The following is a 16,076-nucleotide window of genomic DNA, read 5'->3' as shown; positions in this document are numbered from 1 at the left end:
AACTAGAAAAATTTACCACAAAATTTGGAAAAATATATCTGTTGGTGTGAATCTAAAGGATTCCCTTGGGACAAGGTTAAGATTCCTAAGATTCTATCCTTCCTTCGAGAAGGATTGGAAAACGGATTATCTGCAAGTTCCTTGATGGGACAGATTTCTGCCTTGTCTGTGTTACTTCACAAAAAGCTGGCAGCTGTGCCAGATGTTCAAGCCTTTGTTCAGGCTCTGGTTAGAATCAAGCCTGTTTACAAACCTTTGACTCCTCCTTGGAGTCTCAATTTTAGTTCTTTCAGTTCTTCAGGGGGTTCCGTTTGAACCCTTACATTCCGTTGATATTAAGTTATTATCTTGGAAAGTTTTGTTTTTGGTTGCAATTTCTTCTGCTAGAAGAGTTTCAGAATTATCTGCTCTGCAGTGTTCTCCTCCTTATCTGGTGTTCCATGCAGAAAAGGTGGTTTTACGTACTAAACCTGGTTTTCTTCCAAAAGTTGTTTCTAACAAAAACATTAACCAGGAGATAGTCGTGCCTTCTCTGTGTCCGAAACCAGTTTCGAAGAAGGAACGTTTGTTGCACAATTTGGATGTTGTTCGCGCTCTAAAATTCTATTTAGATGCTACAAAGGATTTTAGACAAACATCTTCCTTGTTTGTTGTTTATTCTGGTAAAAGGAGAGGTCAAAAAGCAACTTCTACCTCTCTCTCTTTTTGGATTAAAAGCATCATCAGATTGGCTTAAGAGACTGCCGGACGGCAGCCTCCTGAAAGGATCACAGCTCCTTCCACTAGGGCTGTGGCTTCCACATGGGCCTTCAAGAACGAGGCTTCTGTTGATCAGATATGTAGGGCAGCGACTTGGTCTTCACTGCACACTTTTACCAAATTTTACAAGTTTGATACTTTTGCTTCTTCTGAGGCTATTTTTGGGAGAAAGGTTTTGCAAGCCGTGGTGCCTTCCATTTAGGTGACCTGATTTGCTCCCTCCCTTCATCCGTGTCCTAAAGCTTTGGTATTGGTTCCCACAAGTAAGGATGACGCCGTGGACCGGACACACCTATGTTGGAGAAAACAGAATTTATGTTTACCTGATAAATTACTTTCTCCAACGGTGTGTCCGGTCCACGGCCCGCCCTGGTTTTTTAATCAGGTCTGATAATTTATTTTCTTTAACTACAGTCACCACGGTATCATATGGTTTCTCCTATGCAAATATTCCTCCTTAACGTCGGTCGAATGACTGGGGTAGGCGGAGCCTAGGAGGGATCATGTGACCAGCTTTGCTGGGCTCTTTGCCATTTCCTGTTGGGGAAGAGAATATCCCACAAGTAAGGATGACGCCGTGGACCGGACACACCGTTGGAGAAAGTAATTTATCAGGTAAACATAAATTCTGTTTTCCTTCATAGTTTTTCAAGCATTCAGAAATAAAGTGTGCTCTGTTTATTATTTAAAGAGACAGTAACGGTTTTGTTTAAAAACGATTTTATTGCATTAATAGCCTTCCAAAGTCTGTCTAACATGTCTATACCTTCAGATAGCATATGTTCTGTGTGTATGGAGGCCAAGGTGGTTCCCCCTTTAAATGTATGTTCAAATTGTGCCATAGCGTCCAAACAAAGTAAGGACAGTACTGTCACATTTAATAAGGTTGCCCAAGATGATTCTTCAAATGAAGGTAGTGGGGATAGTTCATCATCCTCTCCTTCTGTGTCAACACCAGTTTTGCCCGCGCAGGCGACACCTAGTACATCTAGCGCGCCAATGCTTGTTACTATGCAGCAATTAACTGCAGTAATGGATAATTCTATAGCAAATCTTTTATCCAAACTGCCAGCATTTCCCAGAAAGCGTGATTGGTCAGTTTTAAATACAGAGGATGAGCAAGTTGGCGCTGAGGATAATTTATCTGTTATACCCTCACATCAATCTGAATTGGCAGTGAGGGAAGGTCTGTCTGAGGGAGAAATTTCTGATTCAGGAAAAGTTTCTCAGCAGGCAGAACCTGATATCGTGGCATTTAAATTTAAGTTAGAACATCTCCGCGCCCTGCTTAAGGAGGTGCTAACTGCACTTGATGATTGTGACTCTTTGGTGATTCCAGAGAAATTGTGCAAAATGGACAAATTCCTAGAGGTCCCTGTGCACACTGATGCCTTTCCGATACCCAAGAGGGTGGCGGACATAGTGACCAAGGAGTGGGAGAAGCCAGGTATTCCTTTTGTCCCACCTCCTATATTTAAGAAAATTTTCCCCATTGTCGACCCCAGAAGGGACGCATGGCAAACAGTCCCTAAGGTGGAGGGGGCAGTTTCTACGTTGGCCAAGCGCACGACTATTCCAATTGAGGACAGTTGTGCTTTCAAAGATCCTATGGATAAAAAATTGGAAGGATTGCTTAAAAAGATATTTGTTCAGCAAGGTTTCCTTCTCCAACCAATTTCGTGCATTATTCCTGTCACCACGGCGGCGTCTTTTTGGTTCGAGGAACTAGAAAATTCGCTCCATAAGGAGACTCCATATGAGGAAGTCATGGACAGAATTCATGCACTAAAGTTGGCTAATTCCTTTATTTTAGATGCCGCTTTTCAATTAGCTAAATTAGCGGCGAAAAATTCAGGTTTTGCAATAGTGGCGCGCAGAGCGCTTTGGCTAAAATCTTGGTCGGCGGATGTGTCGTCCAAGACAAAACTGCTTAATATTCCTTTCAAAGGTAAGACCCTTTTCGGGCCAGAATTGAAGGAGATTATTTCAGACATCACTGGGGGAAAGGGCCATGCCCTCCCACAGGATAGGCCTTTCAAGGCTAAAAACAAATCTAATTTTCGTTCCTTTCGCAATTTCAGGAATGGACCATCTCCTAACTCTGCAGCCTCTAGACAAGAGGGTAACGCCTCCCAGCCTAAACCAGCGTGGAAACCAATGCAAGGCTGGAACAAGGGCAAACAGGCCAAGAAGCCTGCTGCTGCTACCAAGACAGCATGAAGGGGTAGCCCCCGATCCGGGACCGGATCTAGTAGGGGGCAGACTTTCTCTCTTTGCTCAGGCTTGGGCAAGAGATGTTCCGGATCCCTGGGCACTAGAAATAGTCTCTCAGGGGTATCTTCTAGAGTTCAAGGAACTCCCTCCAAGGGGAAGGTTCCACATGTCTCTCTTAACTTCAGACCAGATAAAGAGACAGGCATTCTTACATTGCGTAGGAGACCTATTAAAGATGGGAGTGATACACCCAGTTCCAACAGTGGAACAAGGTCTGGGTTTTTACTCAAACCTTTTTGTAGTTCCCAAAAAAAGAGGGAACTTTCAGGCCAATTCTGGATTTAAAAATTCTAAACAAATTCCTCAGAGTTCCATCATTCAAAATGGAAACCATTCGGACGATCTTACCAACAATCCAGGAGGGTCAATATATGACTACCGTGGACCTAAAGGATGCGTACCTGCATATTCCTATCCACAAGGATCATCATCAGTTCCTGAGGTTCGCCTTCCTGGACAAACATTGCCAATTCGTGGCTCTTCCATTCGGTTAAGCCACTGCTCCCAGAATTTTCACAAAGGTGCTAGGGTCCCTTTTAGCGGTTCTAAGGCCGAGGGGCATTGCTGTAGCACCTTACCTAGACGACATCCTAATCCAAGCGTCGTCTCTTTCCAAAGCAAGGGCTCATACAGACATTGTTTTAGCCTTTCTCAGGTCTCACGGGTGGAAGGTGAACGTAGCAAAAAGTTCCCTGTCCCCGTCTACAAGGGTTCCCTTTCTGGGAACAATAATAGATTCTGTAGAAATGAAGATTTTCCTGACGGAGGTCAGAAAATTAAAGCTTCTAAATACTTGTCAAGTTCTTCAATCTATTCCTCAGCCTTCCATAGCTCAGTGCATGGAGGTAATAGGATTAATGGTTGCAGCAATGGACGTGTGGTACCTTTTGCTCGAATTAATCTAAGACCATTACAACTGTGCATGCTCAAACAGTGGAATGGGGATTATGCAGACTTGTCTCCCGAGATTCAAGTAGACCAGGTAACCAGAGACTCACTCTGCTGGTGGTTGACTCAGGATCACCTGTCTCAGGGAATGAGTTTCCGCAGACCAGAGTGGGTCATCGTCACGACCGACGCCAGTCTCTTAGGCTGGGGCGCGGTCTGGGACTCCCTGAAAGCTCAGGGTCTATGGTCTCGGGAAGAGTCTCTTCTCCCGATAAACATTTTCGAACTGAGAGCGATATTCAATGCGCTCCTGGCCTGGCCTCACCTGGCGAAGGCCAGATTCATAAGATTTCAGTCGGACAACATGACGACTGTAGCGTACATCAATCATCAGGGGGGAACAAAGAGTTCCTTGGCGATGAGAGAGGTATCCAAGATCATCAAATGGGCGGAGGATCACTCCTGCCACCTATCTGCAATACACATCCCAGGAGTAGACAACTGGGAGGCGGATTATCTGAGTCGTCAGACTTTCCATCCGGGGGAGTGGGAACTCCACCCGGAGGTTTTTGCCCAGTTAACTCAACTATGGGGCACTCCAGATATGGATCTGATGGCGTCTCGTCAGAACTTCAAGGTTCCTCGCTATGGGTCTAGATCCAGGGATCCCAAGGCGACACTAGTGGATGCATTGGTGGTGCCTTGGTCGTTTAACCTAGCTTATGTGTTTCCACCGTTCCCTCTCCTTCCCAGGCTTGTAGCCAGGATCAAACAGGAAGAGGCCTCAGTGATTCTGATAGCTCCTGCGTGGCCACGCAGGACTTGGTATGCAGACCTGGTGAATATGTCATCAGCTCCACCATGGAAGCTACCTTTGAGACGGGATCTTCTAGTACAAGGTCCATTCGAACATCCAAATCTAGTCTCTCTGCAACTGACTGCTTGGAAATTGAACGCTTGATTTTATCTAAGCGTGGGTTTTCAGATTCAGTTATAGATACTCTGGTCCAAGCCAGAAAGCCTGTGACTAGGAAAATTTATCATAAGATATGGAAAAAATATATCTGTTGGTGCGAATCCAAGGGATTCTCTTGGCGTAAAATTAAAATTCCTAGGATACTTTCCTTTCTCCAAGAAGGTTTGGATAAAGGGTTGTCAGCGAGTTCTCTAAAAGGACAGATATCTGCTCTGTCTGTTTTGTTGCACAAACGTCTGGCAGCAGTGCCAGATATACAGGCCTTAGTCAGAATCAAGCCTGTCTACAGACCCATGACTCCTCCATGGAGTCTAAACTTAGTTCTTTCAGTTCTTCAAGGGGTTCCGTTTGAACCTTTACATTCCATAGATATTAAGTTACTATCTTGGAAAGTTCTGTTTTTGGTTGCTATTTCTTCTGCTAGAAGAGTTTCTGAATTGTCTGCTTTGCAGTGTACTTCACCCTATCTGGTATTCCATACAGATAAGGTTGTTTTGCGTACCAAACCTGGTTTTCTTCCAAAAGTGGTTTCCAACAGGAATATTAACCAGGAAATAGTTGTTCCTTCTCTGTGTCCGAATCCAGTTTCGAAGAAGGAAGTTTGTTACACAACTTAGATGTGGTCCGTGCTTTAAAATTCTATTTAGAAGCAACAAAGGATTTCAGACAGACTTCTTCCTTGTTTGTCGTTTATTCTGGTAAGAGGAGAGGGCAGAAAGCTACTGCTACCTCTCTTTCTTTTTGGCTGAAAAGCATCATCCGATTGGCTTATGAGACTGCCGGACGGCAGCCTCCTGAACGAATTACAGCTCACTCTACTAGAGCTGTGGCTTCCACATGGGCCTTCAAGAACGAGGCTTCTGTTGATCAGATCTGTAAGGCAGCGACTTGATCTTCTCTGCATACTTTTGCCAAATTTTACAAATTCGATACTTATGCTTCTTCGGAGGCTGTTTTTGGGAGAAAAGTTTTGCAAGCCGTGGTGCCTTCCGTTTAGGTAACCTGACTTGTTCCCTCCCTTCATCCGTGTCCTAAAGCTTTGGTATTGGTTCCCACAAGTAAGGATGAAGCCATGGACCGGACACACCAATGTAGGAGAAAATAGAATTTATGCTTACCTGATAAATTTCTTTCTCCTACGGTGTGTCCGGTCCACGGCCCGCCCTGGCTTTTAGTCAGGTTTAAAATTTTTTGTTTCTGCACACTACAGTCACCACGGCACCCTATAGTTTCTCCTTTTTCTCCTAACCATCGGTCGAATGACTGGGGGGCGGAGCCAGAGGGGGAGCTATATGGGCAGCTTTTGCTGTGCTCTCTTTGCCATTTCCTGTTAGGGAAGAGAATATTCCCACAAGTAAGGATGAAGCCGTGGACCGGACACACCGTAGGAGAAAGAAATTTATCAGGTAAGCATAAATTCTGTTTTTCTATGCTTATCCTCAGCTTGTGTTTTCCTATGCAGGGTGCCATCTTGTAACGCACATTCATTTCAGGCACTGCAGTCACATGACGTGTGCACGGCAGCTTTTCTCACTGATGTTATAGAAGGCGGTAATTTTGTCAATGCTAATTCACTGTAATGCAAAGCATGCATTACAGTGTATGAGGACAAATATCTATTTTATATTTGATATACAGTAATTGCATCTTCTTTTATCAAGCATATTTTAAACGTTTTATGTACTGAACATACCCACAGTCTGTGTGTTTCACTGTTCACTAAGTTCAGTTTCAATTGCGATGTTCAGAGGCAGAGGGGAGGGGGAGAGTCTAGAAGCCGTTTTTTTTTTAACTCCCTGTTATTCAGTTCTCTGCAATATCTGAGGAGAATTTTCTCTCTGTGTGTTCCAGGAATTTACTTTTGTTTTCATAATCATATTATTTTAATTATCAAACAGTACCATACTTTTTATATAGAAGATGTTTGATAAAAGAAGATGCAATTACTGTATATCAAATATAAAATAGATCGTTGTCCTCATACACTGTAATGCATGCTTTGCATTACAGTGAATTAGCATTGACAATTTGACTGCCTTCTATAACATCAGTGAGAGAAGCTGCCGTGCACACATGTCATGTGACTGCAGTGCCTGAAATGAACGTGCGTTACAAGATGGCACCCTGCATAGGAAAACACAAGCTGAGAATAAGCATAGAAAATATGAGGAGTCTTCATGAAGAGTTTTATAGTAAGATGAACATACAGCATTGAGAACAGTGTATTAGTTTATTTTGATTTCTCAGCAACAGTTGGTTCAGAAAATCTTAAGCAGGTGTTAAGTGTCTCTTTAACAGTCTAACTCTTTCTAGTTCTACCTCTTTTCAAACAGTTTGTGGTTTTGTTTTGTTTAATTATAAAACTGTGCTCTGCTGCTTAAAAATTGAACTAAGAGTTGTGTTAATGTAAAGTTTTAGTCTGAAGTTTATATTTGTAACACTCATTATGTGGATTTTGTTTAAAACATAGAAAACTATTATTGATTCTCTTTTTATCCGATTAGTCAATTAATCGAAAAAATAATCGTCCGATTAATTGATTATGAAAATAATCGTTAGTTGCACCCTAATATTTATGGAGACTGAGCTTCGAGAACGTTGCTATTACAATAACAAAAAGAAAAAAGAAAACACAAGTGCATTCATATGATATCATAGGAGTTGGTTAGCTAGTTTGGACAACATTTTCAGTATAGTACATGAAATAGGTTCTGATCTCAGTCAACCAAGATTAGCTGTTATAAAAGCTGTCATAACATCTTGCCTCCCTCTGTGGCGTACAGTCTATATTCCCAGACAGGAACTAACATGAGTGAGGTAGTGTTATTTAGTCTAAGCTACAAGTATGTAAGTAGCCAAAGTAAAGAACCAGTCACACTCATATAGTAGAATAGGGGTTGGATATCTAGTATAGGCATTCATAACACAGCGAGTCAGACAAGTTCTAGAGCCACTTCAATTTGAATCACATACAAAAAAAAAACATGTACTATCACCAAACTACCTCATGACAGGCCATATTCTAATTAGATATTAACTTATAACACACATTGCCAAACAGTAGAAAAGGTCTGAAATACAACAGCTCAAGTTCAGGTGTATGGGGAGAGGTCCTTCATACTAAGTAACAGAGTTTCTTTAACGCACACCAGATTTAAACAAGATCTGGATGCAACGTTGGGTGGCTGTACCTTTAAGGGAAATGCACAGTTCACACGAATATAAAAGTCCAGCTACTGATTCAGTGTTTGCAAAAGTGATACTCGATTTACATAGAAAGAAAAGTCCAGTCAACGAAACTGTTATCCCCCAATCCATGTGGCTCTTAGCTGTATGAGATGTAAACTCCGGAGCCCGCCAGCGGGAGTCGGCCGCACCTCCCCGACACGGGCCCAGATGTAGATGATCTAGATTCTGTACTGCACGGGGGTATGGGCTGGGAAGGATCCAGGACTGCAAACTTCGCCGATCTGAGATGGTGTTTACCCGATTCTTCCTCCTCATAGCTTTGGTGCAGGTTATTAGGCTGGTAGCATAATGGTCCTCTCTTCTGCAAACTGTGCTGGTACTTGTGAGATATTCTGGGCCGCTGCCAAGGCTCTCTCCCTTCGATGTTGGCGATTGTTTCGCATGCAACCTCAGGCTCCCAGTCTGCTCTACAATGCCAGTGCTGCAGCTTGTCGGTTGTCGGGCACCATCTTGAGCACAGGCAGATCTAATAGTGGACCGCAGATCAATAAAGCTCTCCTCCACCTTGCTCTCCAGTTCCTCCAATAGTTTAAGTATGCGTGAGTAGGGCTCCTCCATTATATAACAGCAAGATAAATTCACCCGGCCAGATGTAAGACCAGAGGGGGGATGTTAGCGAGATGAATCAGACCTTTGGTTGTGATCTAGGCCGGTTTAGATCTTCTAGTAGTCAAATCGTAAGGATAGTAGTATAATTCGACTCCAGATCATCCCTCCAGTTAAATAGTTAGTATATCATTGAAGGATGACTAAGTAGTTGTGCGATAATCTATAGATTATTTAGTATTCTGTAGGAGCTACTAATATTAGCGTCTGAACATGGCCATGGCTTGGACACGCCCCTCATGAAAGTTTAATTTTGACTAGACTGTCCCTTTATCTAATCAGGATGCTAGGCCCTCGTGTTTCTAGCCTGCCATGTTTAAGGAATAATTATTTTAATATTTTTTTTACGAGTAACAGAATGAGTGCATTTCTTTCTTTGGTGGGATTAATTTTATTCCTCTCTGGTCCTGTTTTTCCTTTTCTTTCTATGTTAGATATGTATAGGGCTGTCCTTAGAATATATTCATTGAAGGCCCATTAAATACAGTAGTACACATAATCAACAAATGCATATTCAAAAGACGCTGCATAACACTTCATTTATAAAGGAAAGGACTTTTCTTAGGCTTACTGTGCCCTTTAACGCGATTGATGCTGTGGTTTTTCAATGGCCAAACTGTCTCCCCACTACTTGCCTTTTTCAGAGGTGTGAGCACTGTAATTTTATTAGAAAAATGTGTACTGATTTTGTAGTACCTTATTTCTGCTAAAGACAGCTGATGACAGATATGTAGCATGCTTAGGCTTGTGAAGTCTGCAGTGTGTACTATGAATTCTCAGAATTAACAAAAATATACAATTTTATTTTAGTTTATCTTTCTTATGTAAGTTCATGTTATTGCAGGACATAGTAACCAATATTTGAGATTATGTTTATATAGCTTCTGTTGCTTGTTTTGCATGCTAATAACATGTTATAAGTATAATTTATCTTCTTAATTCAATGTAATTTACTTGACTAGCAATAAGGGACCCACTTTTTTCTCAACTTCCAATCCTATGTTTTTTTTATTTATAGCCACATTGTGTTCTCCTGGCATCAAAAGAAAACTCTGCGCCAGTCAAGCTTGGAGGTTTTGGTGTAGCAATACAATTAGGGGAATCTGGACTAGTTGCTGGTGGTAAGTTTATTGTAGTCATTCATCTGAATTGCAAGCTATTATTCTACTTACACCCTGGATACCCAGAGGCAGAATTTTTTTTTTCACTTTCTGCAATGAGATTTTTTTTGTGAAAATTTTTCTGCAGGCCATTTTTAAATTAAATTTTAAATTAGGCAGTTACACTAAAGCACCAGTTCAATTGCAATGTGTTGGTTAACTAAAGAATAAAAACATTTTTAACGTTTGATAATATAGTGCAGTAGTTGAAAATTGCATTGTAAATTAGCTGCAGACAAACTAAATTTATAAAATGTCTCTTGAATAAATGTTTCCTTTTCTCTTGGTCTAACATAGAAATGTAGTAATAAAAAGGTGCAATGCTCATAAGAACGTCATACATTCAGAACAAACAGCTTTGCAGATTGGGAAAGTTTAGGGGAGTGTTTGAAAAAAGCCAGTTAATAATCAATGCACTGCTGCTTTACAGTGCTACTGCATATTTGTCTGTTAACTTCAAACAGCACTTTTTTCTTGATGCACTGGAACACTTAAACAGTGTAGCCAGAACACAGCTCTGTTTGTAGAGTAGAGCTGCAAAGTTAAAGCACTAAGTCTAACAGTTCCTGCATGGGTTCTGTTCTTTCTGCAGAAATGCTGCATTTTCTGCGATGACATCTCAGATCACTGTATGTTCTGCCTTGGGGCCTGGATATTTTGCATTGTACAGCATGGAGCATGTGTAAACATCCTTGAACTCTTAAAGGGACACTGAACCCAAATTTTTTTCTTTCGTGATTCAGATAGCGCATGCAATTTTAAGCAACTTTCTAATTTACTCCTATTATAAAATTTTCTTCATTCTCTTGGTATCTTAATTTGAAAAGCAAGAATGTAAGTTTAGATGCCGGACCATTTTTGGTGAACAACCTGGCTTGTTCTTGTGGATTGGTTGATAAATTCACCCACCAATAAACAAGTTCTGTCCAGGGTACTGACCCAAAAATTCTGTCTCCTTAGCTTAGATGCCTTCTTTTTCAAATAAAGATAATAAGAGAACGAAGAAAAATTTATAATAGGAGTAAATTAGAAAGTTGCTTAAAATTGCATGCTCTATCTGAATCACAAAATAAAAAATTGGGTTCAGTGTCCCTTTTAAAGTGACATGAAACCCAAAATTTTTCTTTCATGATTAAGATAGAGAATACAATTTTAAACCACTTTCCAATTTACTTCTATTATCTTATTTGCTTCATACTTTAGATATTATTTGTAAAATAAATAGCAATGCACATGGGTGAGCCAATCACACGAGGCATCTATGTGCGGCCAACAATCAGCAGCTACTGAGCCTATCTAGATATGCTTTCAAACAAAGGATATGAAGAGGATGAAGCAAATTAGTTAATTGACATAAATTGGAAAATTGTTTAAAATGTTATTCTAAATCATGAAAGAAAAAAATTTGGCTTCATGTCCCTTTTAAAGTGAAGGTCAGTTTTGATGAATTAGTGCCTGGTTTTTAATAATCCTATTAAAAACAAGGGCACTTTAATTCATCAAAATGATTAAAAGGTAAGTTTTTGAAGAAAAGAAGTGAAATGTCAATTTTGATGAATTAAAGTGCCCTTGTTTTTAATAGGATTATTTTTTTTTTTTTACCTTTTGTAGATAAAAGTAGTGTTTATTTTAAGCTGCTTTCAATCTAAAAATTGTTGTTTTTTTTGTACAGTTGCAGAAAAGTTTGTAACCCATATTAATAAAATGTACCAGTTATAAAAAGATGTCGCTACAGGGAGGGTTTCTCTCAGCATGTAGCCTCTAACTTGAATTTGCCTTGGTTTGTTCACATAAGTTTAAGGGGCCTGTAGTCTATTTGTTTATAGCTGAAGAATGAACACAACTTTAATTGAACAACGAACAATATATAAATTTGTCAATCACAAACAATAATCAAGATAAAAAACACAATGTGATAATGTGCACTTAAAAGGACATAGGGAATATAAATATAAATCTGTGTAAATATTTGCATATAAATCGGTCACAAAATATAGAAATGTTGATTAGAGATTTCAATAACCTCCAAGAGAATAAAAGACAGCAATAGTGAAGTCCTCTAACACAAGTTTAGTTAAAAAGAAGTATTGGCCGTACTCGCATATTACAGAGCTCATAACCAAGCTCTAAGTTTAAAAGCCCATGAGACTCCGCAATGGAGACAAAGAAGTATAACCTTGGCTTGCCGAAAAAACTTTTATTGTAGGTTTGTGTACAATCACCAGTGTATACAGAAGGGGTCAACCAAAGCAAGAACCTCCACATTCATAGACCTTTACTATGAACAATGTTCCAGAGTTGCGGTTCAGAAGGTAAGTCCCCGCCCTTTCCATGACGTCAGAGTGCTACCTATCTGACGTACGTTTTGCCAGTGGGAGCTTGGCTTTGTCAACGATACCTTCCATTTGTCTAACGGTGTTTTTTAAACACCGTCAACTTCTTATTGGTGGTTATTAATTGCCTCAGTCTGTAACCTATATGAAACAGGATATCTGCCAGATTTGTCATGGAAAAGGTTTTTTACAGAAAATAATGCAAAAATAGAAAGAAAACAAGATTTATTCTTACAGGTAAATCAAATTTATCATACTCTAAAGGCCAGATGATCTAAAGTTCTATGCCCTGGTGACATTATCAAACAATTTTAGAAAGACATAATTTATCGTGAAAGCAGTTTATCCTTGCAGTATAGTGTTCCGGATGTTAAAGAGAAACACACATAACAAGATAATGATCCAAAAAAGCCCTTAAACATTTTGTGTAATTTCTCTCCAGGTCAGTTAGTGTTTTAAAGCAGGCCTTGACACCAAAGTATCTGGGAATTTTCTTTCTTCAATTGCAAGAAGTCTATAAATCTACCGTAAACTTTTTACTGTTATCTCTTTGATTATGAAAACATTGATTTATTGGTAAGATCTAAACTTTTTGTCCAGATTTGTTTTGTATAGTTCAAGGGCACATGTTATATGCAATTTCTCTTGTAAGGTGTATCCAGTCCACGGATCATCCATTACTTGTGGGATATTCTCATTCCCAACAGGAAGTTGCAAGAGGACACCCACAGCAGAGCTGTAATATAGCTCCTCCCCTAACTGTCATAGCCAGTCATTCTCTTGCAACTCTCAACAAGCTAGGACGTTGTAGGAGAGAGTGGTTAAATATAGCTAGTTTATTTTCTTCAATCAAAAGTTTGTTATTTTTAAATAGTACCGGAGTTGTGCTATTTTATCTCAGGCAGTAAATAGAAGAACAATCTGCCTGAGGTTTCTATGATCTTAGCAGGTTGTAACTAAGATCCATTGCTATTCTCACATATGTCTGAGGGGATTACACAGATGAGGTAACTTCAGCGAGAGAATGGCGTGCAGTTTATTCTGCTATCAGGTATGTGCAGTTATAATTTTTTCTAGAGATGGAAAACACTAGAAAATGCTGCTGATACCGGATTAATGTAAGTTAAGCCTGAATACAGTGATTTAATAACGACTGGTGGTATGCTTACTCCCAGGGGTAATACCCTTATGATATTTACAATATAAAACGTTTGCTGGCATGTTTAATCGTTTTTATATATGCTTTGGTGATAAAACTTTATTGGGGCCTAGTTTTTTCCACATGGCTGGCTTAAATTTTGACTAGAAACAATTTCCACTGTTGTAGTATAAAAGTTACAGTTGGTGCAGTTAAAATTACAAACTGTGGCATCCAGCTTCCCTCAAAGGCCCTCTGAATGCTATAGGACATCTCTAAAGGGCCCAAAGGCTTTCCAAAGTCGTTTATTGGGGAAGGTAGGGCCACAGCTTGCTGTGGCAGTTGGTTGTGACTGTTAAAAAACGTCTATTTCGTTTTTTTGATCCGTTTTTTGAACTAAGGGGTTAATCATCCATTTGCAAGTGGGTGCAATGCTCTGTTAGCCTATTATACACACTGTAAAAATTTCGTTTGATTTACTGCATTTTTTCACTGTTTTTCAAATTCTGACAAAATTTGTTTCTCTTAAAGGCACAGTACCGTTTTTTATATTTGCTTGTTAACTTGATTTAAAGTGTTTTCCAAGCTTGCTAGTCTCATTGCTATTCTGTATAAACATGTCTGACATAGAAGAAACTCCTTGTTTATTATGTTTAAAAGCCATGGTGGAACCCCCTCTTAGAATGTGTACCAAATGTACTGATTTCATTTTATGCAATAAAGATCATTTTCTGTCTTTAAAAAATGTATCACCAGAGGAATCTGACGAGGGGGAAGTTATGCCAACTAACTTTCCCCACGTGTCAGACCCTTTGACTCCCGCTTAAGGGACTCACGCTCAAATGGCGCCAAGTACATCTAGGGCGCCCATAGCGTTTACTTTACAAGACATGGCGGCAGTCATGGATAATACACTGTCAGCGGTATTAGCCAGACTACCTGAACTTAGAGGTAAGCGAGATAGCTCTGGGGTGAGACAAAATGCAGAGCATACTGACGCTTTAAGAACCATGTCTGATACTGCCTCACAATATGCAGAAGCTGAGGAAAGAGAGCTTCAGTCAGTGGGTGATGTTAATGACTCAGGAAAGATACCTGATTCTAATATTTCTACATTTAAATTTAAGCTTGAACACCTCCACGTGTTGCTTAAGGAGGTTTTAGCTGCTCTGAATGACTGTGATACCATTGCAGTGCCAGAGAAATTGTGTAGACTGGATAAATACTTTGCAGTGCTGGTGTGTACTGATGTTTTTCCAAATACCTAAAAGGTTTACAGAAATTATTAATAAGGAATGGGATAGACCAGGTGTGCCGTTCTCTTCCCCTCCTATTTTTAGAAAAATGTTTCCAATAGACGCCACCACATGGGACTTATGGCAGACAGTCCCTAAGGTGGAGGGAGCAGTTTCTACTCTAGTAAAGCGTACTACTATCCCTGTCGAGGATAGTTGTGCTTTTTTTTTTTAGATCCAATGGATAAAAAATTAGAGGTTACCTTAAGAAAATATTTATTCAACAAGGTTTTATCCTACAGCCCCTTGCATGCATTGCCCCTGTCACTGCTGCTGCGGCGTACTGGTTTGAGTCTCTGAAAGAGGCTTTACAGGTAGCGACTCCATTGGATGACATACTTGGCAAACTTAGAGCACTTAAGCTAGCCAATTCTTTTATTCTGATGCCATTGTTCATTTGACTAAACTAACGGCTAAGAATTCTGGTTTTGCTATACAGGCGCGCAGAGCGCTATGGCTTAGATCATGGTCAGCTGACGTGACTTCAAAGTCTAAGCTGCTTAACATTCCCTTCAAGGGGCAGACCCTATTCGGGCCTGGTTGAAGGAGATTATTGCTGATATCACTGAAGGAAAAGGTCATGCCCTTCCTCAGGACAGGTCCAAATCTAGGGCCAAACAGTCTAATTTTCATGCGTTTCAAAACTTCAAGGCAGGTGCGGCATCAACTTCCTCTAATAATAAACAAGAGGGAACTTTTGCTCAATCCAAGACGGTCTGGAGACCAAACCTGACATGGAAAAAAGGTAAGCAGGTAAAAAAGCCTGCTGCTGCCTCTAAGACAGCATGAAGGAACGGCCCCCTATCCGGGAACGGATCTAGTAGGGGGCAGACTTTCACTCTTTGCCCAGGCGTGGACAAGAGATGTTTAGGATCCCTGGGCGTTGGAAATTATATCCCAGGGATATCTTCTGGACTTCAAAGCTTCCCCCCCAAAAGGGAGATTTCACCTTTCACAATTATCTGCACACCAGATAAAGAGAGAGGCATTCTTACACTGTGTACGAGTCCTCCTAGTTATGGGAGTGATCCATCCAGTTCCAAAGGAGGAACAGGGACAGGGTTTTTACTCAAATCTAAAAAAAGAGGGAACCTTCAGACCAATTTTGGATCTAAAGATCTTAAACAAATTCCTCAAAGTTCCGTCGTTCAAGATGGAAACTATTCGTACCATCCTACCACTGATCCAGGAGGGTCAATATATGACTACAGTGGATCTAAAGGATGCTTATCTTCACATTCCGATACACAAAGATCATCATCATCGGTTTCTCAGGTTTGCCTTTTAAGACAGGCATTACCAGTTGTAGCTCTTCCCTTGGGATTAGCTACAGCCCCAAGAATCTTTACAAAGGTTCTAGGGTCACTTATGGCGGTCCTAAGGCCGCGGGGCATAGCA

The 16,076-nt window shown here is 40.5% G+C and overlaps 1 protein-coding gene across 1 annotated transcript in view; it reads left to right on the top strand.

Annotated features, from left to right (window-relative positions):
• The window catches only part of CASK (calcium/calmodulin dependent serine protein kinase), a gene marked incomplete in the record, with an annotated part of 883,427 nt that overhangs the window by 245,749 nt on the left and 621,602 nt on the right, over positions 1-16,076 (top strand). Inside the window, 1 exon segment of the mRNA XM_053706489.1 lies at positions 9,771-9,873. Within this exon segment, the coding sequence (XP_053562464.1) occupies positions 9,771-9,873 (103 nt within the window).

Source organism: Bombina bombina, chromosome 3, assembly GCF_027579735.1.
Source record: "Bombina bombina isolate aBomBom1 chromosome 3, aBomBom1.pri, whole genome shotgun sequence".
Taxonomy (NCBI): domain Eukaryota; kingdom Metazoa; phylum Chordata; class Amphibia; order Anura; family Bombinatoridae; genus Bombina; species Bombina bombina.
The sequence above is the reverse complement of the archived record's forward strand: the minus strand, read 5'-3'. Positions and strand labels throughout refer to the sequence as shown.